This window comes from Carcharhinus amblyrhynchos, chromosome 5 (genome assembly GCF_965287045.1).
Source record: "Carcharhinus amblyrhynchos chromosome 5, sCarAmb.v2.hapA, whole genome shotgun sequence".
Taxonomy (NCBI): domain Eukaryota; kingdom Metazoa; phylum Chordata; class Chondrichthyes; order Carcharhiniformes; family Carcharhinidae; genus Carcharhinus; species Carcharhinus amblyrhynchos.
In genome coordinates, this window is record NC_137328.1 from 91542707 (window position 1) to 91570291 (window position 27585).

At 41.8% G+C, this 27585-nt stretch overlaps 1 protein-coding gene across 5 annotated transcripts in view; it reads left to right on the top strand.

The window, feature by feature from the left end:
* Positions 1-27585, top strand: part of LOC145343177 (EGF-like repeat and discoidin I-like domain-containing protein 3) — a 239480-nt gene that overhangs the window by 150347 nt on the left and 61548 nt on the right. For all 5 annotated transcript variants that reach the window (XM_080189170.1, XM_080189171.1, XM_080189172.1 and 2 more), the window contains one exon: positions 22519-22674. In XM_080189170.1, the coding sequence (XP_080045296.1) occupies positions 22519-22674 (156 nt within the window). The remainder of the gene's footprint in view (positions 1-22518; positions 22675-27585) is intronic.

A 27585-nucleotide genomic window follows, 5' to 3' on the forward strand; every position in this document is an offset into this window, starting at 1 on the left:
CTGGTATAGCAGTTCAGTTTGAAACATGCTAAGTTAGAAGAAACATTTGCTACAACTAAAATACTGAAGCATGCGATTCCTTAGAAAGGAATTCTGTCATTGATACCAGTTTTATTAAGTTTACTGTGCCATCGTGCCACCCCAATGTAGTATTCGCTAACTGTAACATCAGTGTGATAATTCATTCATGCTTCTGAAGCAGGTATGAGCCACTTAGCCAGTGTGAGTGTGCTTACATTGTGCTGTGCCTGATAGTTAAAAGACCACAGCCGTTTGCCAACAGTTTGCCACTTTAGTCAAATGTATATACCTTTGGTGATTTTATCCTGACTTTCATAAAGAATGGCTTTCTATTCAATTCATCCATTCAGGAAAAATTATAACTGCTTTCTTCCCCGCAACCACCCCATCACAACTCATTTATTTCTACCTCCACAAACTGGAAAACCTTTCTGATATTTGTTTAAATTTATTTATTAGTGTCGCACTAGGCTTAGATTAACGCTGCAATTAAGTTACTGTGAAAATCCTCTAGTCACCACACTTCAGCGCCTATTCGGGTACACTGAGAGAGAATTTAGCATGGCCAATGCACCTAACCAGCACGTCTTTCGGAATGTGGGACGAAACCGGAGGAAACGCACACAGACACAGGGCGAAGGTGCAAACTCTGCGCAAAGTGACCCAAGCCAGGAATCGAACCCAGTTCCCCGGCACTATGAGGGCGCAGTGCTTATCACTGTGCCACCATGCCACTCCCACCCTGAGTTTATCACTCCTCGCGTAACAAACTGCTTCCGTAGTGAACTATTTTAGGCAGTTCATACAAATGTTCCGTTGCCTTTATGTCAGAAAAGCAGTATTCCACATTTATTATTCCAATTAAATTTAGCATTTTGTGCTGAATTTCTTCAGGAATTCTATTGATCAGGTGGAAATTGGAGAGAAATGGTGGCAACCTGGTTTTTCCAGTGCTAAACTATTGTTTTGAAAAGTGGCAGCGTCAGCATCTCGTCAAAGCAGAGTCAATCAATGGAGTGAGGGATTGAATTAATGAGCCATTGAATAATTACAGTGTGTTTTGTTCTGAGAGAACCCTGCCCAGAAAGGTTTTAAAATTTAACTTAATATAAATGGCGTGCAGTCTGTCATTTTTTATGTAACACTGCATATTAACTTAGATTTGCTGTGTAATTGGAAGGCAATGGCTGCAGAAAGGCAAATGTGAAAACGTCTCTCATCCAATTGGAAAATAAACCAAATAATTTGTGAGGAATCCAATATTTTCTGGGCTACATGTACTCACTCCCCTCGTAAACAAATTTTATTCCATCAGAATTTTATTAGCTGCCAATGTTGGCCATTAGTTTAAAGTAGAACAGAATGTCCATTAATTTTCTGACTAGTTTAATCAACAATGTTATTTTGCTTTACTTGTCTGCTCTTTATTCTGCCCATAAGTTAACAAGGTCAGTGAATGCATCTTCAATTAACTATCCAACTGATTTGATTTGATTTGATTTATTATTGTTACATATATGAGTATATAGTGAAAACTATTGTTTCTTGCATGCAATACAAACAAGGCATACCACTCATAGAGAAGGAAAGGAGAGAATGCAGAATGTAGTGTTACAGTCAGGGTGTAAAGAAAGATCAACTTAATGTAAGGTAGATCCATTCAAAAATCTGATGGCAGCAGGGAAGAAGCTGTTCTTGAGTTAGTTGATACATGTCCTCAGACTTTTATGTCTTCTGTATCTTTCTCCCAACAGAAGAAGATGAAAGAGAATATTTCCAGGGTCCTTAATTATGCTGGCTGCTTTTTTGAGACAGCAGGAAGTGTAGACAAAGTCAATGGATAGGAGGCTGGTCTGTGTCATGGATTGGGCTACATTCACGAGGTTTTGTAGTTTCCTGTGGTCTTGGGCAGAGCAGGAGCCATACGAAGTTGTGATACAACCAGAATTACAGAAATGTAATTTATATAATTTATATATAATTATATATAATTACGGAAAGAAAGGTGCATCTGTAAATGGTGGTGAGAGTCGTAGCTGACATGCTAAATTTCCTTAGTCTTCTGAGAAAATAAAGTCTTTCTTAACTATAGTGTCGGACTGAGGGGACCAGGACAGGTCGTTGGTGATCTGGACACCTAAAAACCTGAAGCTCTTGACCATTTTTGCTTCGTCCCCATTGATGTAGACAGGGGCGTGTTCTCCATTATGATTCCTGAAGTCAATAGCTATCTCTTTTGTTTTGTTGTCATTGAGGCAGAGATTATTGTTGTCAACTAGTAGTGTTGTCAACTATTGTAGTGAACAATGCCACTGATCTCACAACTGCTGAATGCACCACTTCTCCATCACTCACCAACCAATAATCTTTATCAGTCAGGGCCCATACATAACTTCACCTGAAGGCTGCTGTAAACCTCATACCACATCCAACTGCTCGCGCACGCTGCCAGCTATTCAGCCGTGACCGCCACATCAGTCAAAGCATATTGCACAAAACTCACTGACCCACTTGCATCTTTCTTGCAGGAAGGTGGTGCCCAACAGGAAGCATCAGGAGTGGGACAGGAACAAGCATGCCTGTATGTCTTATCCCCCATTGAGGTGGCAGGTTTAATTATTGTAATGTCATAATGAATATTTTTCATTTTTCCTATGGATTTTAATATGAAAATTTACTCCACTATCTGAATGAAAAGTTTTTGATTGCTTTTTTCTGTAAGAGACTGCATACAAATTGACCCTTCAAAGGATGTGTTATTTAAATAACTGTAAGGTCATACTATTCGGAGCTGAAGTATATTGAAATTTGAAAGAAAATGAGAGGGCTCATAGAAAAGTCCAATGTAATTTTGTATTATCACCTCGGAAACTAAAGGAAGATTTGCTTCTGCTCTGTGAGAAGGCTTGTGGTATGTTTGGGTAAAATCTTAGATCCATAATCCTTTTATCTTTTAATCCATTCTAGCTTTTCAGCGTTAACTATATATAGATTATTGTAAGCACAGGAATATGTTGTACAAGCCTGTTAATGGATCAAACTGTACTGAAGGAAATATCCCTCAGCTTACAAAGCAGGCGTATCTTCTAGGCATGTGCATATTAAGGACACACGATAAGGAGCAGTAAAATGTCCAGTTTATTTTATGAATGGGGACCTGGTTATGACTGAACAACACTCAAAGGTGTATCAGATGTGGTATGCTCTGGTTTTCCACCGTGTACCCTTTTAAGAAACAAACCGTGGAAATAAAATGTCCTATATTGTTAAATGTATATTTTGCATTAGAATTATCAAGCACTTGACTTAACGTCATATGAAGTCTCCTTTAAGAGGAGAGGTGGCCATTGGGAGCTGAGGGTGGATGTGGTGAATGTTTACTTTAATTCACTGTAAAAATTGTGCCATTTTGTGAAAAGCTATAATTTGTAGCCTCATTCAATATAGTGTCAAGTAAACAGCAGAATTATTTAAAATTATGAATTTATACAAGACAGTGGACAGATTATGAGCAATAATTTATATTCACCCACGCTATAATCTTTACAATTTTGAACGAGTGGTGTTCAGAGCTTTTCAATCTAAAATGCCACACGCTCAGAGTCTCCTGCGAATATCGCTACTATTCCTGGGATTCCTTGGCAATTTTGACATTTTTTCTATGACAATACTGGGATATACTGATAGGATATCTCTAATACCCAGATAAAGTGCCATTCCCCAAGGGAAAATATAACACGTTTTTTTCTCACTGGATAAAATAATATGCTGGCATTAATTTGAAAACTCCACCCCTCTCCTCCCGACACTCAAAGCCAAGGATTATCTCAAACACCCTATAATGAAAATCAGTGCTCACCAAGCTTTAGTTCTGCACTAAAGGGCGGCCTCAACTGGGATTTTGGCTCATGTTACACTGTCCGTAATCCCCATGACATGCCTGGGCTTGCAAAATCTCACTAACTGTCCAGGCTGGAGACAATACACATCTCTTTAACCTATGCTTAATGTTATCTCCACTCACATTGTCTGTACCTTTAAGACTTGATTACTTGTAAAGATTCGCATTCCAACCATTATCTTGTAAATTGAGTTTGTGTCTGTATATGCCCTGTTGGTGAATGCAACTCCTCACTCACCTGAAGGAAAAATGAGACTCTGAAAGCTTGTGCTACCAAATAAACCTGTTGGACTTTAACCTGGTATTGTGAGACCTGTTGGACTTTAACCTGGTGTTGTGAGACTTCTTACTGTGCTTACCCCAGTCCAATGCCGGCATCTCCAACTTAAGCTTTGGAGCAGGCCAATTTCTGGCTGAGTACAGATCAAACCTAGTTTTGTTGGATTAAAATATATTTCCTAAAGGGTCCAAGCTAAAACAAAGCAGAAAATTTGGGAAGGTGATTTTCTATTTTGTTTCACCTCAGTTTCCTTCTTCCTGTTCTCTCCTGAAGATGTTGACTTTCCCATCCTGTGGTTTCATGTCCACCAGCTGCAGGCCAATCGCTTTATATATTTTTCTTCAGTAATTTTTATTTATGTCTTTGACAGTGATTACCGCTTGGCTATCTCATTATGTTGAACATCACAGCTGAGTCCATTTCACTCTTTGTCCAGTATCCAGGTGTATTTCTAGTCAGGCCTACTCTTGGCTATCAGAAGCAGAAATTCTGACCACAATTCCTTTTCTTAGTTCAGGTGTCCTGCCACAATTATCACTTTCTTACTAGCTGAAATCAACCAACAAGGAATCAAGAAAATAAGGCTTTCCAGACATAGGTTACATGGTTCAAAACCTTGCCTTCTGAGGTTTAAATTGTTATTTTTCAGTTGTATGTAATTTTGACTCTATAACCGATCCAATAATAGAATGTGCCATTAATAAGGAAATATTGAGTGATTTCCTTTTATAAGTGCAATAACTATTTCTGATCAAAATCACACAATTTAGAGTGTTATTGATGAAAAAATAGGTTTTTAAAGCATGATCCATATGGCCGATATAAACAGGCAGTCATATGGGAGCACTATTTCTAATGAAAAACACTTCAGAATGATTTATTATGTCATAGGACAGTCAACGATTTCTTAGTGAGCATGTTCTTATTACTTTTCAGTACATCAGTGCAACTTCTTTCTTCCTTTGGTATGTAACAACTTCACCAAGTTGTCATATATGGTGGGATTTTCTGGCCACACACACTGCAAAATGGAAATTCCCGCCGAGGTCAATGGACCTTTAAATGATCCGCCAAATTTTCTGTCCCGCCTGCTATGCTTCCTGCAGCAGACAGGAAAGAAAAATTCCACCCCTCATTTTAGTTATGCATGGTGCTACACCTGGCAAGCCCTCCTCCATCGATCCAGGGTTGATTCCCTGGCTTACTGGTAATGTAAGGTGTATAGGGCCATGAGGTTACAGATTGTAGTTGAATCCATTTCTGCTGTTGCTGATGGCCCACAGATCCTCATAGATACCCAGTTTTGAGCTGCTAGATCTATTCTGGATCTTTCCCATTTAGCAGAGTGGTTGTGCCACACAACAATATGGACAATATCGCATGTGTTATCGCATGTGCAATATCGCGAAGGTTCTTCTGAGCAGCCAACGGCTAAATTAAAAAAAAAAAGAACCTCAAAGGTAATGGTCTTAGGATTACTACCTGACACATGAGCAAATTGGCAAAGAACAACTAAGATTAGAGAGTTAAATGCATGGCTCTAAGATTGCTGCAGGAGATATGTATTTCAATTCAGTGGGAAACTTGCACCAGTACTGGGGAAGGTAGGAGCTGTACCATTGGGATGATCTTCCCCTGAATCAGGCTATGACCAGTGTCCTGACGAATTGTGTAACTAGAGTGGAAGAGTGGGCTTTAAACTAAATAGTGACAGTGAGGGAAAGGGTTTGGAAAGATGATAAATTGAACAGAGGAGACAAGGTAAGTGAGCAAGGTAGCAATAAGGAAAAATGATAATTAGAATGTGGCAGGAAGGTCAGAGTGTACAAATCTAAGAGTGCACCAGCAAATAAGATTAGAGGTTTTAAAGATAGTAAAAATTCAGAACCCTATATCTGAATCATTTCCAACAAAATAGGTGAATTGGCAACTCAAATAGAAATAAATGTGTATGATCTGATAAGCCATTACAGGGACATAGCTGCAAGATGACCATGACCAGGCAATGACCTTCTCCAGAAAGACAGAATCTAACCATCGACCCTTCACATTCAATGGCATTACCCATCACTGAATTCTTTGCTATCATCGTTCTAGGGGTTAACATTGACCAGAAACTCTGCTGGAGTAGCCATATAAATACTGTGGCTACAAGAGCAGGTCAGAGGTTAGGAATCTTGGGGCAAATAACTCACTTCCTGTTTTCCAGCAAAACTCAAAGAAAACTCAACACCATCCAGGACAAAGCAGCCCATGTGGTTGGTACACTTTCCACAAACATTCATTCCCTCCATCACTGACACACAGTGGCTATACCAACATTTATTGCCCATCCCTAGTTGCCCATGAGAAGATGGTGGTAAGCTGCCTTCTTGAACTTCTGCAGTCCCTAAGGTGTAGGTGCACCCACTGTGCTGTTAGGGAAGGATTTCCAGGATTTTGACCCAGTGACAGTGAAGGAATGGCGATATATTTCCTATTCAGAATGGTGAGTGACTTAATGGAGAATCTCTAGGTGGTGGTGTTCCCTGGTATCTGCCTCTCTTGTCCTTGGAAGTGGCTTGGAAGGTGCTGTCTAAGGAACCTTGGTGTTTTCCTGGGGTGCATCTTATAGATGGTATACGGAGCTGCCATTGTTCGTTGGAGGTGGAAGGATTGAATATATTTGGGGAAGGGGTGGCAATCAAATGGGCTGGTTTGTTTTGGATGGTGTCAAACGTGTTTTTTGATTTGATTTATTATTGTCACATGTATTGGGATGCAGTGAAAAGTATTGTTTCTTGCGCACTATACAGACAAAACATAGAGTACATAGGGAAGAAGGGAAGGAGAGGGTGCAGAATATAGTGTTATAGTCATAGCTAGGGTGCAGAGAACGATAAGTGAAAGATATATGATAGGTCCATTCAAAAGTCTGATGGCAGCCGGTATGAAGTTGTTATTGAGTCAGTCGGTATGTGAGCTCAGACTTTTGTATCATTTTCCCGACAGAAGAAGGTGGAAGAGAGAATGTCCAGAGTGTGTGAGATCCTTGATTATGCTGTTTTTCCAAGGCAGAGGAAAGCGTAGGCAAAGTCAATGGGTGGGACGCTGATTTGCTTGATGGACTGGGTTATGTTGACAACCCTTTATAGGTTCTTGCGGTCTTGGTCAGAACAGTGATAAGGTTTCAACTATTTACAATTTATATCAATGACTTGGATAAAGGGGCTGAATGTATGATTGTTAAATTTTCTGATGATATGAAGATAGGTATAAGTCGTGACGAGAACAAGAATTTTCAAAGAGATGATGTTGACAGATGAAGTGAATGGGCAAAAAATTGGCAGGTGGAGTATAATGTGGAAAAATGTGAACTTGTCCGTTTTGGCAGGAAGAATAGAAAAACAATATTATTTAATGGAGAGAAATTGCAGAACTCTGAGCTACAGAGGGGTCTAGGGATTCTAGTACATGAAATTGGCCCTGGAGGGAGTGCAGAGGAGGTTTACTAGGCTGATACCGGAGTTGAGGGGATTGAGCTATGAGGAGAGGCTGAATAAACTAGGCTTGTACTCGTTAGAGTTTAGAAGAATGAGGGGAGATCTCATTGAGACGTATAAGATGATGAATGGGATGGATAGGATAGAGGTGGAGAGACTCTTCCCGCTCAAAAAAGACAGTAGGACTAGGGGGCACAGCCTCAAGATAAAGGGGAGGCGGTTTAGAACGGAGTTGAGGAGGAACTTCTTCACTCAAAGGGTGGTGAATCTCTGGAATTCTCTGCCCGTTGAAGTGGTGGAGGCTGCCTCGCTAAATATTTTTAAGAAGCGGGTTGATGGGTTCTTGATAAGAGAGGGGATTAAGGGTTATGGGGAGAGGGCAGGAAAGTGGAACTGAGCCACAACAGATCAGCCATGATCTTATTGAATGGCGGGGCAGGCTCGAAGGGCTAGATGGCCTACTCCTGCTCCTATTTCTTATGTTCTTATGTTCTTATGAATCATAAGAAGTTAGTACATAGTGACAGCAAGTGATTCAGATGGCCAATGGGATGTTATCATTTTGCTACAGTTACTGCAGGGTGTTGGTGAGAGTACATCTGGTTACTGTATAGAGTTTTGGTCTTTTATTTGAGATAAGATAAAAATGCATTGAAGCAGCTCAGAGAAGGTTCGCCTGACAGCTACCTGAAATGGGGAGGTTATCTTATGAGGAAAGGTTAGACAGGCTGGGCCAGTATCCATTGGCGTTCATAAGAACAAGAGATGATCCTATTAAAATATACATGATCCTGAAGGGACTTGACATAGTGGATGCTGAAGGAACGATTCCCCTTGTGGGAGACACCACACATAAGGGACATAGTTTCAAAGAAGGGGTCTCCCATTTAAGATGGAGATGAACAGAATTATTTTCTCTCAGAAGCTCATGAGTCTGTGGAACTCCCTTTTGCAGAGAGCAATGGAGGCAGGGTCAATGAAAACTTTTAAGACAGAGATAGATTTTCAACCAACAAGGGTGTCAAAGGCTGTCTGGAGTAGGCAGGAATGAGGAGATGAGATTACAATCACATCAGCCATGATCTTATTGAATGGCAGAGCCAGGTTCAAGGGCCTACTCCTGTGTCCAATTGAATCCAAAGGTGGATCTTCATCTCCAGAAAGACTGCACTGGTCACTCCTACCAATACTGTCATGGATAAATGCACCTGTGACAAGTAGGTTGGTGACTGCATGACCAAGGAGTTTTGTTCCTTTTGTTGATTCCTTCACCACCTGGCACAGGCCCATGCTCATAGTTATGTCTTCAGGACTTTGCCTGCTTAGTCAGTAGTGGTGCTACTGAACCATTCTTTGTGATATACATTGAAGTCCAATACCCAGAGTACATTCTGTGTCCTTGTAATCTCTGTACTTCACCCAAATGGTGTTAACATGCATTCACACCTGTTTTCTGCATTGAGGCTCTCTTCCTCCCCAGAACCTCCCCCTAAGTGCTCTGATCACCTCCACAGTGCCTCCAATCTCTGCCACTACTCTGCAATGCCCCATTATCCTCCCAGTACTAACAGACTCCAATCTGCCCCACCATCATGAGGCCTCTGATTCAACCTCCACCTGAGGTCTTTGATCCTCCCCACCCCTTACTGGATGCCTCGACCTCCGACCTCTCAGGCTCCAGGCCTTCTCCCCCAGATTGGCATCCCACTCGATTGACCCCCTCCCCCTTCCCCAACGGATCCACACCTCTGGATGAACCTTTCTGATCAACTTTCACCATCCAACCCACCCCCACCATGGACTTGCCAGCTGCTTCGAACAGCACTGACCAGTTTCCCACCCAATTGGTGATCGTGCCTGGCAATCAGGCTGATCCGCAGGCGGGGTTATGATCAGAGATATAAGTGAGTCGGGGTGGGGCAAACCCAAATTGTGGGTTCCTTAGTATTCATCGTGGGTCAGTGCCTCTGAGAAATGTAAGTCAAGGAAATTATAGTAATTTATCCACTTGCTAAAATAGAGGCGGTCTATCTTTTTGTCCCAGAATATGATTGAGTATATAAGCTTCCCAAATCTTGTCCTGTGTAAAACCACAATTTGTAACTGCTGTTGATCTGAAATTGAAAAAAACGGATAAGTGCACTGGGGATAGTTTGAAAAGTAACGGCATTTTCCTGTAGTAGATAAGCACAAATGTTACATTGGCATTTGCAGGAATGAAGCTAAAAACATCCTGTCCTCCACGGGGTGCAGTATTTTCAACATTCTTGTAAATCCTTTTCACTTTTAAATGTTTAGTTTAATGTCAGTTTGCTCAGTTCACTCGACAACTAGTGTAATTCAGGGTGATGTCAACAGCATGGGTTCAATCCCCATACTCTCTGCTGTGGCTCTTAATTAGGTCCTATCTCTTCACCTTACTCCACTATGGTGATCATGGCATAGGCTTTGATTAGCAAACCTAGGTCAACAAGGATGCTACATGGAAAGCGGGAGAGAGGATCTCTAATTTTCCTTGTCAAGTATATGGCTCCTCTTCCATTCTTCATTCCCATTTCAGTGTTTTATTTTCCTGCATCACTCAGCCTCCATTCTTTGAGTATATCAGAATGTGAGCATTTTTTCCCCCAGTGGGCTTATTTGTATCTTCAGTGACCCAGCCCATTAGTTAATATCATGGTGTTTTGAGATTCCACCTTGAACACTTAAACGTACCTGACAATTGCTTCCATTTTAGCTCCAAGCTTTCTACAGATGTTTTCTTATCTTGACAGCACATCTTGATGGTACCATTGATAGTAAACAGAAGCTCAGGAACCTCGTCTCAATTGGAATGTTTCACAAGGTCATTATTAGATATTTCAGTGCAAAACATTTTTTTTCAATGTAGGCGCAGCAAATGTGACAAATTTAGCTGGCCCACATTTTCCACTAGGCTGTACACTTGAGAATAACAAGGACGTAGAAAGTAGCAGGTAGACTTATTAGCATGCGAGATGTGCTTAAGAAAGCAAACAAGTAAATGTAATCAGTAATTTGGGAGGGAGGAGCCATGGCCTGACAGAGGAGGGCATGGAAAATGGGTTGGTATGTTCAGCAATTTTAAGCACAAAATTGGAATGTAAATAATAGGAAGGAAGCGTGGGTGAGTTGAGTTCTAGCAAGTGGTCAGGAGAAATGTGTACAGCATGGAAAATATATGCTTGTTTCCTGTGACCAAGTATTACTCTGTGCATAATTCTGCAGAAAGCATAGCCTTGTACTTCACAAAAAGCTCAAAGACAGGTCATGTTTCAGAGTCAGAAGTGTCAGTAACAGTCAGGCCTCAAATTCCCAGTGGTAAATTTGTGAAGAGGTCATAGCTGGCACTTTGTTAGCGGATCATTATAATTTTAAATGTTTTTTTCACTTCAGTTAAAATTATGGCAATCTCTTCAAATTGTTTTGTAAAACTCAACCAGGGCAAAGATTAGACATCATGCCAGCTTTCCAGGTATTGATAGGACTAATTTTTCGGAGTCTGCGTCCAATAGAACATTGATTTTTAATTCCACAGAAGGCCAGGCAGATCAGGAGTACTCTGGTAAGCTACATGGCAACCCTAAAGTCTGTTGTCCCACAACTGCCTCCCAATCAACCTTCCTCACCTGAGACATTTCTGTAAACCTCTAGCAGCAGGCCAACCAACCCAAATTACTTCATGATAAAATAGAAAGTGGTCTCTGGAGGTATGACAGGTAGCTTACTGCGTTTGTTAAAGTGAAGTCCAATTAAGGCACATCATCCAGCCTCAGACCTCCTGGTTGAGGAGGGTGTTGCAAGCACATTTTGTTCTTCTGCATTCTTTTTCCAAGCCTGAACAAAAGGTAGCTTTAAAATTGAAAGAGATTGACTGCCAGTGTCTTTTATCACCTACCTTTACAGTCAGAATTGAGAAAATCTGTCAGACCACCCCTGCCAAACACATGGGACCTGTTCAAGTGATTTTGTTACTGATTGGTGAGACAGGCTAACAAAGTACTTTTTGTTTGCAGTCTGTTTAGAAACAACAGCAAAGCTTAGCTCCAGCTTATTAACCACCAAGTTGTCTGGGGTTTTTTTAAACATCTGTAAATGTGCTTTGCTTGTACCCTGGCATGGTGGAGCAATTGTCAACAAAGACCAAAACACGGCAAGCTCAGACACCCTGCATTAACTTCCAAAATAAAGCGTGAGCTGTCATTGGGGTACACAAGGAGAGAACTGAACTTGTATTGATAACAGTATGTCATCATGTCCGCAATGCATCCAACAACATAAGAACATAATAAGAACATAAGAAATAGGAGCAGGAGTAGGCCATCTAGCCCTTCGAGCCTGCCCCGCCATTCAATAAGATCATGGCTGATCTGTCGTGGCTCAGTTCCACATTCCCGCCCTCTCCCCATAACCCTTAATCCCCTCTCTTATCAAAAACCCATCAACCCGCGTCTTAAAAATATTTAGCGAGGCAGCCTCCACCACTTCAACGGGCAGAGAATTCCAGAGATTCACCACCCTTTGAGTGAAGAAGTTCCTCCTCAACTCCGTTCTAAACCGCCCCCCCTTTATCTTGAGGCTGTGCCCCCTAGTCCTACTATCCTTTCTGAGCGGGAAGAGTCTCTCCACCTCTATCCTATCCATCCCATTCATCATCTTATACGTCTTTACAATGCGTTTCGCTTGAGGTGCATTTACTCTTGTTACATAGCTAACCTGCATGCATCCGAGATATACAGAGTGTAAATGAATGAGAGATAAGATAAACTGCTTTCGGTGATGTGGTTGAGGGGCAAATGTTGACAAGGACTTTGAGCTGCTTGGTGAATAGCTCATCTTGCAATTACAACTGATATAGAGGGACAAGATGCAGCCTTATCTGAACCAGGTGTTATATTGAAGCAGGCAGATAACTAATTGCCTTTTCTCACAGCACGCTGTACTTTCTTGATACGGACTCTTGTTGCTAATGGTGTTCCTAGGTAACCCATACACTTCAGGAATCTTCTGTGGTGATTATCAAATGCCTTCCAGAAACAAAGATTCAGCTTAAATGGTAACTGCCATTCTTTGTTCAGCGATGTTACAGAGAGTGAAGATCTTGTCAATAAACAATCTGTTCTGACGAAAACAGCATGAGTCTTCCTGAATTCTGCCGTCTAATGTCCCCATTCATCATTGAAAGTAATGAATGGAAAAGCTTGCAGCAGTCAGATAATAAAACAACATCAGTTGTTGCCATCACTTTTGTCCTTTCTATTGTGCTTGACAATGGTTTTCTTTGTCTAGACTTTGGGTGTTATTTCTAGATTTTTAAAAACGTAGGATGTTAGGTAAGTTTTTCTCTATTTCTTTGCGTAATTCTGCACAAATATGATCATTTCCAAGTGATTTGTATGTAGTGGCCACAAATCTCATTGAAAGTTTACCACAAGTGACCTCCAGCTGAGGCATCTTCACAATGAAGTTGTATCCTACTGTCTGGCGATGGAGTCAGAGCCATAGACTGGGATCTTCCAGGCCCCCTGTGATTCGTTTTCCTGTGAAGGAGGTGGCTCGCCACTGGTCGCCAATGGAATCTTTCAGTCCCATCAAAGTATACAGCATTTTGCATGGCTTGCCTCGTTTACCGTGGGGAACCTGCCTCTGGGTATCACCTTCATCAGGACCAGAAGATCCCGCTAGCGGGAATGGTCAGAAAATCCTGCCCATGGAGTCATATACAACATGGAAAGAGGCCATTTAACCCATCAATTGCATGCTGGTTCCCCACAGAGCAATCCAGTCAATGGCATTCATTGCTCTGTTCACATAGTTCTATAATTTTGTTTTCCTAAAATGTTCATCCAATTTCCTTTTGAAATCACTGATTGTCTCTGCTTCCACCACCCTTATGAGCAATGAATTCTAGAGTATTACCACTTGTGAATGCTAAAGATTTTGTGGAAGTGCTTACTTCCTTTCTATATCTTCCAGTTTGGTGACAAAGTATTCTTTTCGATGAACCCTCACTGGGATGTTCCTCTTATAGAGTGCCCTGATAACTCTCCTTACTACAACCATTCCTTCACATTAAACTTGTTTCGTCAGTGTAATTTATTTTGTCATTATGTGTTGAGAATTAAATTACTTATCTTTTGCTGTGACTTCTCAATTAGCATCTGCGCCAAATATATTGAGGAGGTTGAGCTTGGCCCTTCTCTACTCAATGACTGCATATCAAGAAGTGTTAGTGCTGGAGCAGCATTCATTTCTGCATTTCATATAGTCCAGAACCAATTTATAAATCACTGGGATCTCAAAGTACTCAATGAATCCTTAACTTTATCACAGTAATTCCTTACTAAGGAAGTGTCTGGGATTTTCCACCAACCTAAGGGTACAGAAGTGAATGTTCTTTTGATTCAATTCACCAAGCTGCCTAATAGTTTCGATTGAGTTTCAGATCAAATTGCCAATCACAATTAGGATGCCCACTGAGTGAATGAATTAAACCTTTCTTGCCAAATTATCAAGCGAAAAGGTCAGTTATCAACAATTATTTATTTATTGCAAACCACAATTATAACCTATTTCAAACATTGAACGTGCAACAGTTTGTATATATATGTTATATAGACAGAGTTAGTGGGCAATTTGACTAACGCAAAATTAATGAATAAGAAGGCGTAAGTCAGTCAGTGTTTCAATCTGACACAATATTAATGGCTTTGCTGAACACAAAATTAACATTGAGGCCAGTGTCTGAGACAACTGCAAATTGGTGAGATTACTCTGGAAATAAACTTCTTAGAAAGATATCCAGTTAAAGTGTTGGATCATCAGTCTGGTGAGCAGATGGTCCATGTAGCAATAGCTAACAACATTTCCAGAATATGGATGACTGTCTTTGTGAGTGGCATGGTTGAGTTGATCATTCCTACCCCCCTGGGAGACAGTACCAGTTGCTGGAATATCAAGTTGTCAAACCCTTGGATTTTCTGTTTCACTTGGATCCTCTGTTCAGGCTGAATCCACCTTATGCATGAGTGACTGTATCTAAGCTAGAAGGCTTAACTCTCACTAGCCTTGATCTCACACAACCTGTGCAATGAAGTGATGCACACATCTCTGCCAGTAATTTGGTGCTATAGCTGTGCAGTTTGACTTACATATCCTCTTACTATGCCTTCAATATCTTTTGTACTTGTAAAGTTACCCTTCTATATCTACTAGGATAAAGAGTACCACTGAGGAAAACAGGATAATGCCCTAACCCCGAGGAGAAGCTAAATCTAATGAAAATAAATAAGGTTCACTGAGGAATGTATTAAGTACTCTCTTTATGTACATTAAATTCAAAGAAACAAACCCTTTCCATTCAGATGTCCAATCTGTTTAACCCAGGGTTTTTGTTTCTTTTCATGGCAATAATTTCTAACACTCAACTAAGTGTCTTGGAAGGTCTCTTAGCTAATGATGCAAAGATGTTCAGGGTTACCAAGTTTTACTTTGCCACTAACTTCTTGATGCTTCTTTTAATGAAAGCCCTCAACCCTTCTGGATAACATGCAGTGCATTAATGGCATGCCACACAATCCAGAGGGTTATCTTTATGAGTGAAAGCATGAAAAATGAACATGAAATTGTTAGGTACAAATGGATGCAACATGGAATTCCTCTCAACCCCATCTTCTCTTTTGTCTTTGAGCAGTCAGGGTAAGCTACAACCAGTGAAAACATGAGAAGACAGGAGTGGATCGCCCACATCTAAAAGTCCTGACAGGATTGGAGGAGAGGGCAGCCCAACTGGCAGTTGAGGAGCCGAACTAGCTATTGAAGATGGGGATTTGGGATGGATTTGGATGGTCTGGATTGCATGGACTAGATTTGGGCCTCCAACCAGTAAGGATCTATCCATGAAATAGAAACCTAAGGGACAAGGATGCTGCCATGTTGGAAGCTGCTCATGCTGTTACTCGTGCTCTCCTTTGCTTTGGGCAGCAGGGTAGCACAGTGGTTAGCATTGCTGCTTCACAGCTCCAGGGACCTAGGTTTGATTCCCGGCTTGGGTCATTGTCTGTGTGGAGTTTGCACATTCTCCTCGTGTCCGCGTGGGTTTCCTCCGGGTACTCCGGTTTCGTCCCACAGTCCAAAGGTGGCCATGCTAAAATTGCCCCTTAGTGTCCTGAGATACAAAGAACAAAGAACAACCCAGCACGGGAAACAGGCCCATCGGCCCAACAAGCCCGCGCCGCCGCATCACCCTACACCTATTCTACCCTGCGTGTCTACGAATGGAACCCCTAACTTGCCAGATACAGGGGAGAATAGTGTCAATTTGGTAAAACCAATCAGCCTAAGAGCACATCTTTGGGGTGTGGGAGGAAACCGGAGCGCCCGGAGGAAACCCACGCAACCACAGGGAGAATGCGCAAACTCCCACAGACACAGGCCCAAATCCATGTATCTGCACAGCTAGCAGTGCTAGTTACCGAACTGTTGCGGCGCCCGTCTACCGGTCCAGGATCAAGCACACACACCGACACGAAGTACTAGGCCACTCCCGGAACCACCAAGAGCAGCCCACGCACGACCCACCGTGTGCATGCCCCTCGTTTGACAACGAGGTGGACCTCCACCTGCGGAATAAAAGACAAAAACGTTAATCTTACAAATCTGCTTTTCCGGTGTCTCCCGAGGTTCTAACCTTATTTAATAGCCCCTACCATAACCCTCCATCCTCGTTTCACTCATGTGTCTATCTAACTGAACCTTAAACGAGTCCAACGTTCCTGCCTCCACCACCCTACTCGGTAGCGCGTTCCATACCCCCACAACTCTCTGCGTAAAGAACCTTCCTCTCACATCCAAATTATACCTCTCCCCCCTCACCCTTAAATCATGCCGTCTCGTATTTGTACCCAGTCTAGGGAGCAGTCTCTCACTATTGACTCTATCTACTCCCTTCAGTCTCTTATATACCTCTATCATGTCCCCCCTCAATCTCCGTCTTTCCAAGGAGAATAGTCCCAGTTTCTCCAACCTTTCCTCGTAACCCAGCCCCTCCATGCCAGGCAACATCCTGATAAACCTCCTCTGCACCCTTTCCAGAGACTCCACGTCCTTCCGGTAGTAAGGTGACCAGAACTGGACGCAGTACTCCAAATGCGGCCTAACCAACGTTCTATACAACTGAAGCATTAGATGGCAGCTTTTATACTCTATACCCCTTCCTATAAAGGCTAGCATTCCATAAGCCTTCCTAACAACCTTCTCCACTTGTGTCGCAACCTTCATGGATTTGTGAACCTGCACTCCCAGATCCCTCTGTATTTCTATACTCCTAATCTGTCTACCTTTTATCACATAGCTCCTCTCTGCATTATTCCTTCCAAAATGCATCACCTCGCATTTGTCAGGATTAAATTCCATCTGCCACCTATCTGCCCAATGCACCAACCTATCTATATCCTGTTGTATCACCTGACAATCCCCTTCAGTACCCGCCAACCCTGCCATCTTGGTGTCATCAGCAAACTTGCTGATCACACCACCTACGCTCTCTTCCAAGTCATTTATGTATACTACAAAGAGGAGAGGTCCCAGTACTGAGCCCTGCATAGGTTAGAGGGATTAGTGGGTGAATATGTAGGGATATGGAGATGGGGCTTGGGCGGGATTGTGGTCGGTGCAGACTCGATGGGCCCAATGAGCTCTTTCTGCACTTTATGGTTTCTATGATTCTCTCTCGCTTACTGGTGCCAGCAGGAAGATGCCAATGCCCGAAGCAGAAGAACCACTATCAGGCCTCAGCTCAGACCCAAGCCTGGAGATGAATTAGAAGAGATACACGAAGAGAGGTATGCAACAGTAGAGGCATCAGAACAGATACTTTCACCTTCCTCCAGCCCGGAGACACACACCTCAGTGGAAATGAGTTCTGGTGTAGAAAGAGTTTCACACACTCCGGTGATCACCACATGAGCGTCAGTTCGCAGCGGGAGGAGGCGAGGTCAGCCGAAATCACTGGCACTCGGAGGACTACTGGGAAAGAGGCACCTGTGAGGTCTGAGTCCAATGAAAGGCATCTGGAGTTTCAACTGAGAGTCAGCAAGAGGCAGAGGAACATCAGGCAGCAGTGTTGCAGGAGGAATTGGCTGGCTGTTGACTGATGAGGTAGTGTCAAACTGTGCATTCATTTGTGTCTCCATGGGAGAATGGCACCCTCCAGAGTGCTGAGCCTACCTTCATATAAGGACAAGAAAGGCATACTATTTGCAGATGGTGGCCTTTGAACCTGAATCCCTTCCCCCTCCCTCTTCTCCCCATTGTGAACCCCACACACACATACACACACACACACACACACCCATCCACTTTCCACCACTCATTTCCACACAACATTCAGCTATCTGTGTGGAAGGGTGAAGGAGGCACAGAGGAGACTCCAGTGCACAGTGGATGCACAACAGCGGGGCTCTGAGGCACAGCGTTGTACCATTGCCACTGTGGTGCATGTCCTCGGACATTCATTGGCTTCATTGTGGTCACTGTGAATAGTTGAAACTTTACTTATTGTGACAGAGTGAGTGTAGTCATTCATTCTCTTCCAGCATTGAAGGGCTGACCTGTGCTGGACACCATGGCACTGACAGCAGTGGTGACCTACCCGCACAGAGTTGGGTCTCTGCTCAACCTTCTCCTCCCATCAGCTGGGTAAAGAACATTCCATCTGACTTCCAACTGTCTGAGGAGGACGCACAGGGATGTGTCACTGAATGTAGGCTCTGAAGGTCCCTGTCCTTGTCCCCTTCCAACTATCTTGATAGGTCTTGTTAGTAAATTGGATGTCTGGCCGCCTTTTAAATATGGCACCTGAAAATGATGGCTGAGCGTCTCATCCACTGTACAATACATTGGGGAAACTACATAATTAATGATGGCACTTTAGGATTTCCCATTGACCTCTGCAGTGGGAAATCCTCCCTTCCTCCCTTGCCATGGGATTAGAATTCAACCTATGGAAACAGCACGGTCCTGACATCATATGGCCCTTCACAGTGGTTATGTGATACTAAGATGCTAAAATTGGACAACACTGATCCTGGCAAAATCTGGTGTCCATCCTTAACAGAAGCATGAAAAGCTGCTGGACTGTCCTGTACTAACATTCTTTAAGAGGCCAGGCATCCTGATTGTAAAATGTATGGACCCTTTTCTATTGGAAAAGGTCTGAAAGTATTCTGGAGTGTTTTTAGAGATGGTTTGGTGCATTTGACAACTGGCAGGGAGATGGAGCAGAGAGAGCAGGCTTCACACCATGCTCTTTGCCGGGTGAGACTGGATTGCTCCTCCTGCCTTAATAGGATGCCAACTAGCCGTCCAGTACACCCGCACTTCGGCAGCACTCCCATTCAGTGCTTTCGTGTCTGCTGTCTGATCAAAGTCCTCATTTGAGTCCTCTGCAGCAGTACTTGTCTGCCAACCCTCCCTTCTGTGAGCTGGCAAACAAATCATTCTTTCACCCTGGTCTGCTGACACGCCCAGTGTCTCACCTTGTGCTGATCCCATCTTTGTGCTGGCCTCCAAAATAAGAGCAGTGCCAGTGTCTGAGCTGCTGTCCTCCAGCCCATAGTCTCTGGGGGCATGTCTGTCTATCTGGATCTCTCTATGTGTCCTGCCTGCTGTTCAGTTTGCAAAAATTTCCATTGTATCGTTCTATTTTTTTCCCACCTTCCCTGAAGAGTCAGCCTGCCTTAAAGAAGAGCAGGCTGCTTGTAGTACATGATTGACAAACATTGCCTTCATCTCCTGCTGTGTGCAGAACTCGTTGATAGAACTGAGAAGAGGAAATTGCCCTGAAGGTGAAGATAATCGTATCAAAATCACGCAGATGATGTGGATAGAACAATTACTCACCTCATCTAAATGGACTCAAATCACAGCTTTGTATCAGTGCATGGGAGTTTCTTTTGTTTAAATAAACCACACTATTGATTTCATTTTGTCTGGTCATCTTGAAGTCAGAACTCCATTCTGAGAACACATTGGGCAATTTACATAGCAACTTCCTACAAAAACTCAGGTCTTTCAATTTAAATTTCTTAATGAACCTACCTTGCATTAAGTTGATCTTTCTCTATACCCTAGCTATGACTGTAACACTACATTCTGCACTCTCTTGTCGCCTTCTCTATGAACAGTATGCTCTGTCTGTACAGCGTGCAAGAAACATTACTTTTCACTGTATATTAATACATGTGACAACAATAAATCAAGTCTAATCATTTTGATTTGCATTGTATTAATCAGCAATTTCTAACCACCGGTAATGTAAGCACCATGAAAAACATAAGAATGTATAAGGAAGATATCACGTTTACACAGAGACAGAAATTGTCAATTTGATTCTTAACGGATATTGTCGGATGTTCATGTTTGTTTTAATGAATAAGGGAGTGTCAGCCATAACCAAATGGTTGAATTTAACATAGTGTCATGTTTCTTTCAACATTTCCACTTCTCATACCAATACCATGTGTTCCTGTATCCTCATTTTAATTTGAGGATTCAGTTGCGATTTTCCCAGCTCTGACGAAGGGTCATCTAGACTCCAAATGTTGGTTTTATTCTGTCTCCACAGATGTTGTCAGACCTGCTGAGATTTTCCAGCATTTTCTGTTTTTGTTTCAGGTTCTAGCTTCCGCAATATCTTGCTTTTATCTCAGTTATATCATGATGTGTATTGCAAAAGCTATCTTTATCTGAACCTTACACACAAAACCTACAAGTGTTTGGCTGCTCTGGCCTCCAGCATAATACATAAAACAGTGTCTAACTAAGCTGTTGGACAGACGCCCTTTGATTTTAATGCACCTTGTTTGCTGATGAAGATTTGCATATCAAAAATAAACATAAACCTCTGTTTCTCATTGTTGTTCAGATTTAGAAAATGAACAAAGAAGCTGCAAAAATAACCAGTTGTTTAATTTAACCTATCAGAATTTCTAATCCTGTTGTGAGTTGATCTGGGTCCTTAGAGATCCTCTTCCAAAATAGACTCAAACCAGTTCTCTTTATTAAAAAAAACTGGCAACCATCCTACCCCACCCCTTTCTGCGTTTGAGTTCTTTTTGAATATGAAGCCAGGAATGAAGCTTGTGACTGGATAATGGTAATGTCAGTTGGGATGGTGTGTTTTTTCTCCCCAACATGTTTAGTAGCATTACATATTATCAACAACATATTGACAAAGGTCCAATTTCTATTTTGTGACAATCTTGTAATCAGGGTTTGGAAATTCCTACTCTGTACTTAATTTTTAAATCATGAATTCCATTTGTAACTAGATATTTATTGGGTGCTATTCAAGGGTGTTTGATCAGCATACAGACTCAGCAGTGTTCACTGGAGCACTTTCTGCATGTTTATTTTTTGTTGGCAGCGGAGATTCTTTTCCAACCTTCATTGTACCTGATTAATTTTAAACCTGCATATAAATTTTAATTTACACTGCACTTCTAAAAGACTGCTATCCAAATTATTCCATTATTTTTAACACTATAATTGTGGTCAGGTGGACCAGAAAATATAAGCAACACTCGACAACAACTTATATCTGTATTACGCTTAGGTAATAAAACATCTCTTGGCATTTTACAAGGAGCACAAAACATGAGATTGAGCCAGAAGAGGAGATTTAGGGTGGGATTTCCTGGCCATGCGCGCCCTGGAAAATCCTGCCTAAGGTCACCATTTCCAAGGTTTGCCTCTCTCTCGCTACAGTTCCTGTGGTGGGCCCCAGAATGGGAAAATTGGCCCTATCATGTCAGATGACCAACAGCTTGGTCAAAGAGGGAGGCTTTAAGGAGTGTTTTTTTAAATTCATGTATGGCATGTGGACATCACTGGCTGGGCCAACATTCAGTGTCCATCCCTAATTACCCTTGAACTGAATGGTTTGCTGGGCTGTGTCAGAGGGCATTTAAGAATCAACCACATTATTTTGGATCTGGTGTCACATGTAGGCCAGATCAGGTAAGGATGGCAAATTTCTTTCCTTAAAAGGCATTTGTGGGTTCATACAATGATCAACAATGATTTCTTGGTCGCCATTAAACTTTTAATTTCTGATTCTTATTGAATTTAAATTTCACCATCTACCATGGTGAGATTTGAACCCAGGACCCCATAGCATTACCTGGGTCTCTGGGTCGCTAGTCCAATAGCAATATGAGAACGTCACCACGTCTCCTAAAGGAGGAAAATCAAGTATAAAAATGGTGACATTTAGGGAGGGAATTCCAGAACTTAAGATCTGAGCAGCTCCACCAATGCTGGAGTGATTCAAATCAGAACTATCTAAGAGATGAAATGAGATGAATACACATATCTTGGTGGGCGAGAGGAGATTCTAGGGATAGAGATAGGCCATAGAGAGATTTGAAAACAAGAATGTGAATTTTAAAATCAAGACGTTGATTGACTGAGAGCCAGTGTTGGATAACTAGCACAGAGGTGATAGGTGAGTGAGACTTGGAGCAATTCAAGATATGATATATGCAGCAAAATTTGAATGACCTCAAGTTTACAGAGGAGAGAATGTGGGACACCAATCAGGACTGCATTGGTATCATTAAGTCTAAAGATAATTAAGGCATGAATGATAGCAGTAATAGCAGATGAGCTGAGTGATGTTACAGAGGTAGAAATAGTGACTGTGTGGGTTAGATTCTCTTCTCTGTGTCAAATATGACACCAATAACCTAAAATTATTTAAGGAGTCAGAGCTGTGTGGCCTTTAATTTTATTAAAATCTTCTTTTTTTCCCTCAGATTAACCTGCAACGCACCATGAGAACCACAGGATTGATTAGCCAAGGTGCTAAGAGACTTGGCAGCCCAGAGTATGTGAAATCGTACAAGATTGCTTACAGTAGTGATGGTAAAACTTGGACTACTTACAAAGTAAAAGGCACCTATGAGGACATGGTAAGATGAAAAGTTTGAAGTGCCTTATGCTTTTAAACATCTATCAGTAAATTATAGTTCAGAATTTGAGAAAACATGATTCAAGTACATTCTGTTCTTTTCATGTACCTCAGTTTTCTATCTTTACTTTTCTTATCTTTGTAGTAATTTATGCTGTAGTACTTTTTCAGACAGCAGCAGCCATTTAGAATTTAACCCAACTGACTAGATATTTTTTGGGTCATCACGGTTTTAAGCTCAAACCTGTTGCTAACATGTTCCAGCACAGGTCACTGCATTGTAATAAGGAGCAGTTGTTATTTCCATTTTTTACGTAGAATTCCTACAGTGCAAAAGGAGGCCATTTGCCCATCGAGTCTACAGCGACTGTCTGGCAGAGTATCCTATCCAGGCCCTTTCCCCCCCCCCTACACCTGTAACTCTGCACAACAGTCATGGCTAATCCACCTAACCTACACATCTTGGGGCACTAAGGCGTAATTTAGCATGGCCAATCCACCTAACCTGCGCGTCTTTGGACTATGGGAGGAAACCTACGTACACACGGGGAGAACATGCAAACTGCACACAGACCGTCACCCAAGATCGGAATTGAACCTGGCTTCCTGGTGCTCTGAGGCAGCAGTGCTAATCACTGGGCCACCCTGCTGCCTCAGTCTGAAATGTTAAAGCCTGTTATGTGTATTTATATTACATGGAAATCATCTGTTCCCCCAATATAATCCTATTGGTGATTTCACTGAACTTTAGCAGTAGTCTAACTCACATGTGCTCACTCTATTCCTGTACCTTATTATTTCTTTGTTTACATTGTCTCTGTTTCAATCACTGATTCTATACTTACTGCTACCTTCTTAGAACAAATTGGCCAATTGATCCTGTTTTGTATGATTCATAACACCATGCCGTGCGCACTTACCCTGAGTCAAGGGGAACTCAAGTGGGTTTTTCATCACTGTTAAAAATGGAAATGTTCAGCTTTTAGGAGTTAATCAATTTTCTTCATACAATAACAATCTTTTATTCGGATTGGAGCTGGCTATGGTACAGCATGTCTCCTCATTTAATTTCACCTCCCTCATTTCAATAGATGGATGGACCAAGGTAGCATAAGTAAATTAAATTTCCAATGTTCTTGTTTCTGTATATGTGAGACAATTATGCATCAAAAATTTCAATAGCTGATATTAGGTTATGTCGCTGAATCTTAGATTATAGCATTAAATTAACCTCAACAATTACAAGTAAGAGGATGTCAAACTGAGAAGAATTAATGTATTTTCTGCCACATGCAAATCATGCTTAATGGGATGGATGATTTATCCTAACAACCTTGAAGTAGAATGAAGGGTCAATGTTGGACGTAAACATATTGGTTTGTTTGAACAAACTAATATAGATTTTACTGTTTGTAATTTGCTTTCCAACTAAAATATCGAAAGAGACTTGCGGTTACTTGCTTCTTTCCTTACAACATTTTGCAATCTTTTTATGAAAATTTTGCCTGAGAAGGAATTGTTAAGTTATATAAAACCCAGTCCCCAGCTATTTTGTTCTGCATACCTCAATGACAACGAAGTGTACAGATTGTTAAGTACATTGGTGCATACCAATAGAGCATGACCTATACAATCTTCCTGTATGCCTTGGTGGAAAAATAATGTTTCTTGAAGCTTGATATGGCTAGTTGTGAAAATGTACCAAATGGTTTGTCTGATGAATGGCCCTTCAACGTAGCAGAAGAGAATCACCTGGCTTGAGGGACCAATTGGTGGTGAGAATGGGTAGTCACTACAGGGGATTGAATTCTGTCTTAGGCAAAAGGCATCTAGAATGCATATAGTAAACATTTAGGGAGCTGGGGAGCTGCGCTGGGGAGGTGACTGCTCACTACTGTACAGTTTTTCCTTATTTATAAGTACCTACTTCCTGATGAAGTCTGTGAGCATCCATCATTACATTGGCGACAAGGATAGAATAGATTATGAGAACATTGCCTGTGGCTAACATATACAAGTATCCAGTTTTAATCAAAGTCAGAAAGAGAAAGACACTCACCAACTGTCTGTCTTTGGGGGAATAGACCCAGTGAGATGTTGAGATAGCCAGACCCTGAGGAATCAATGCAGAATGAACCTGGAATGGCCGTACAGTCAGAAACTTAGAAATATATAGAAAAACATGAGAAAATAATCCTCAGAAGCAAGAGTTGTGATTTTGAGTTGAAGGAAATATGGAACTCAAGTTTAAAAAAAGACATAGAGTTGCTGTCAAGATTTTTTTGAAGGGACAAAGGGTTGTGTTTTGGATGAAAAGAGAAAAATGTCCTAAGGAACTGTAAAACATGTGTCAGAAATGTTGATAAATGAAAGGCTGAGATTAATGGGCTCCTGATCCAAATGGAGCCTGCATGGGGTGTGGGCAGGATTTCCTGCACTGAGAAAGAAAGTTATGAAATGTTAAAAGTGGCCCGTTGGATCACATCTTCAGTGAAATCAACAAAAATGGGCACATCAAAAAGCCAAGGGAAAATTGACTCTTCAAATGGCCAGAAGAACAAAAGAAAGCTACAGAGTCACTGAGTGAGTTTCCAGCAATAAAAATGAGAAGTTTGGAGGCTTGGAAAAGACGTGCAGCCAGGATTCGAGCCAAAACTTCAAAAGGGGAAGAAAAACACAGACAGAAGCTTCTGCTGCTCGGTGAAAAAGAAGTTGACAGTCTTAAAGCGGTAATGCATTTAACGTGGCAATGCACTTAAAACAGCAATCACAAGAAAAAACAGTGAACAGCTGGGTCCTAGCACTGATTCCTGTGGTACCACACTAGTCACTGCCCGCCAATTGGAAAGACCCTTTTATTCCTGCTCTTTGCTTCCTGACCAGTTTATTCCTACTGTTTCTGTAAAGTTGTGGTACATTCTTATGAAGGGCAAAGGTAGGGCAAACATTGCCAGACCTCCCTGGATCTCAAAGCAGAGAAAAGGGGGCATATCACAGATGCCAAATTGATAATGAGATGGGAACGAGACTGAAAATAGGGTAAGTGAAGAAGAAAACGAGAAAGGCAAGAGGGAGTATGAGAAAAGATTGGCTACTATCCAAAAGCCTTCTCCAGACATAAAAAGGTAATATAGAGAATGGTTCAATAAGGGCTCAAAAAGCGACACTGGAGATAGAGGGCATGGTTGAGGTACTAAATGGGTGCTTAGCAACTCATTTCAATAAACGGATGGACTGAGATAGCATAAGTAAATTAAAAATTCCAATGTCCTTTTTTCTGTATTTGTGAGACAATTATACATTAAAAGTTTCAATAGCTGATATTAGGTTATGTCACTGAATCTTAGATTATAGCATTAAATTAACCTCAACAATTACCAGTAAAAGGATGTCAAACTGAGAATAATTAATGTATTTTCTGCCACATGCAAATCATGCTTAATGGGATGGATGATTTATCCTAACAACCTTGAAGTAGAATGAAGGGTCATTGAAACAAGATTTTGCCAATGTCACAGTAAAATAAGAGGCATTTGAAAAATTGGATAGTTTTGTAGGTATTCTAAAAGTTGACTATAATTTAAAACTAATGGCCAGGATTTTATGGCCTTGCTTGGAGCAAGACCAGAAAATCCTGCCCGAGACAACATACATTTCCATTGTCCACCCCTTGCCCGCTCCGTTTCCGTGGTGGGCAGAGTGGTAGAATTCCAGCGAATACGTCACTAGGACCACATGCAAATGTTTAAGGATGATGTGGGAGGTAAATGCGGAAATTGCAGAGCCACCAGCCATAATCCCAAAACCCTCCTTAGAAACTGGGGTTGTGCCAGAGGATTGAAGAATTGAAAATCTAACACCAGTTTGGAAAAAGAAGTTACACGGATAAATCCAGCAGCTTGGACAAGTGTGGATCAATTAAGGAAATCTCTCATGGTAAAATTGTGTGAAACTGAGTGTAATGTGGTTGCTGCGGTTCACATGGACTTCAAGAGGCATTTGATAAATTGGAAAATAATGGACTTTTCAACAAGTTGAGGATTACATGGGACAGTGGAAGCAGTGATATGGATTTGGTCGAGTGACAAGAAGCACAAAGTAGTGGTGAATGGTTGTTTTGAGACTGGAGGAAGACAGAAAGTGCAGCTCCCCATGGGACATTACTCAGACCACTATTTGTTGGATATATGTTAAGGACCTTGACGAGGTTGTACAGGGACCAATTACAAAATGTTTTTTTTTATTCGTTCATGGAATGTGAGTGTCACACTGGCTGGGCCAGACCAGACTTAATTGCCCTTGAGAAGGTGATGGTGAACTACCTTCTTGAGCCACTGCAGTCCATGTGATGAAGGTACACTCTCAGTGCTGATAGGAAGGGATTTCCTGGATTTTTACCCAACAACAGATTAGGAATGGTGATAAATTTGCAAGTCTGGATAGTGTGTGACTTGGAGGGGAACTTGGAGGTGGTGGTGCTCACATGTGTCTGCTGCCTTTGTCTTTCTAAGTGGGAGAGGTTGTAGGTTTGTAAGGTGCTGTGGAATGGACTTTGGTTGAGTTTCTGCAGTGTATCCTGTAAAGATACACATTGTGCATCGACAGCAGAGGGAATGAAATTTTATAGTGGTTGGTGGGGTGTCAGTCAACGGGCTGTGTTGTCCTGGATGGTGCCATGCCTCCTGACTGTTGTTGGAGCTGCACCCATCCAGGCAATTGATGGGTATTCCATCACATTCCTAATTTGTTCTTTGTAGATGGTGCACAGGCTTTGGGAAGTCAGGAGGTCAGCTGCTCTCAGAACTTCTAGCCACAATATTTACATGGCTAGTCCACTTCAGTTTCTGGTCAGTGTTAACCCCCAGGATATTGACAGTGGCTATTCAGTAGTCTCAACTGAGGAAGGGGTGGG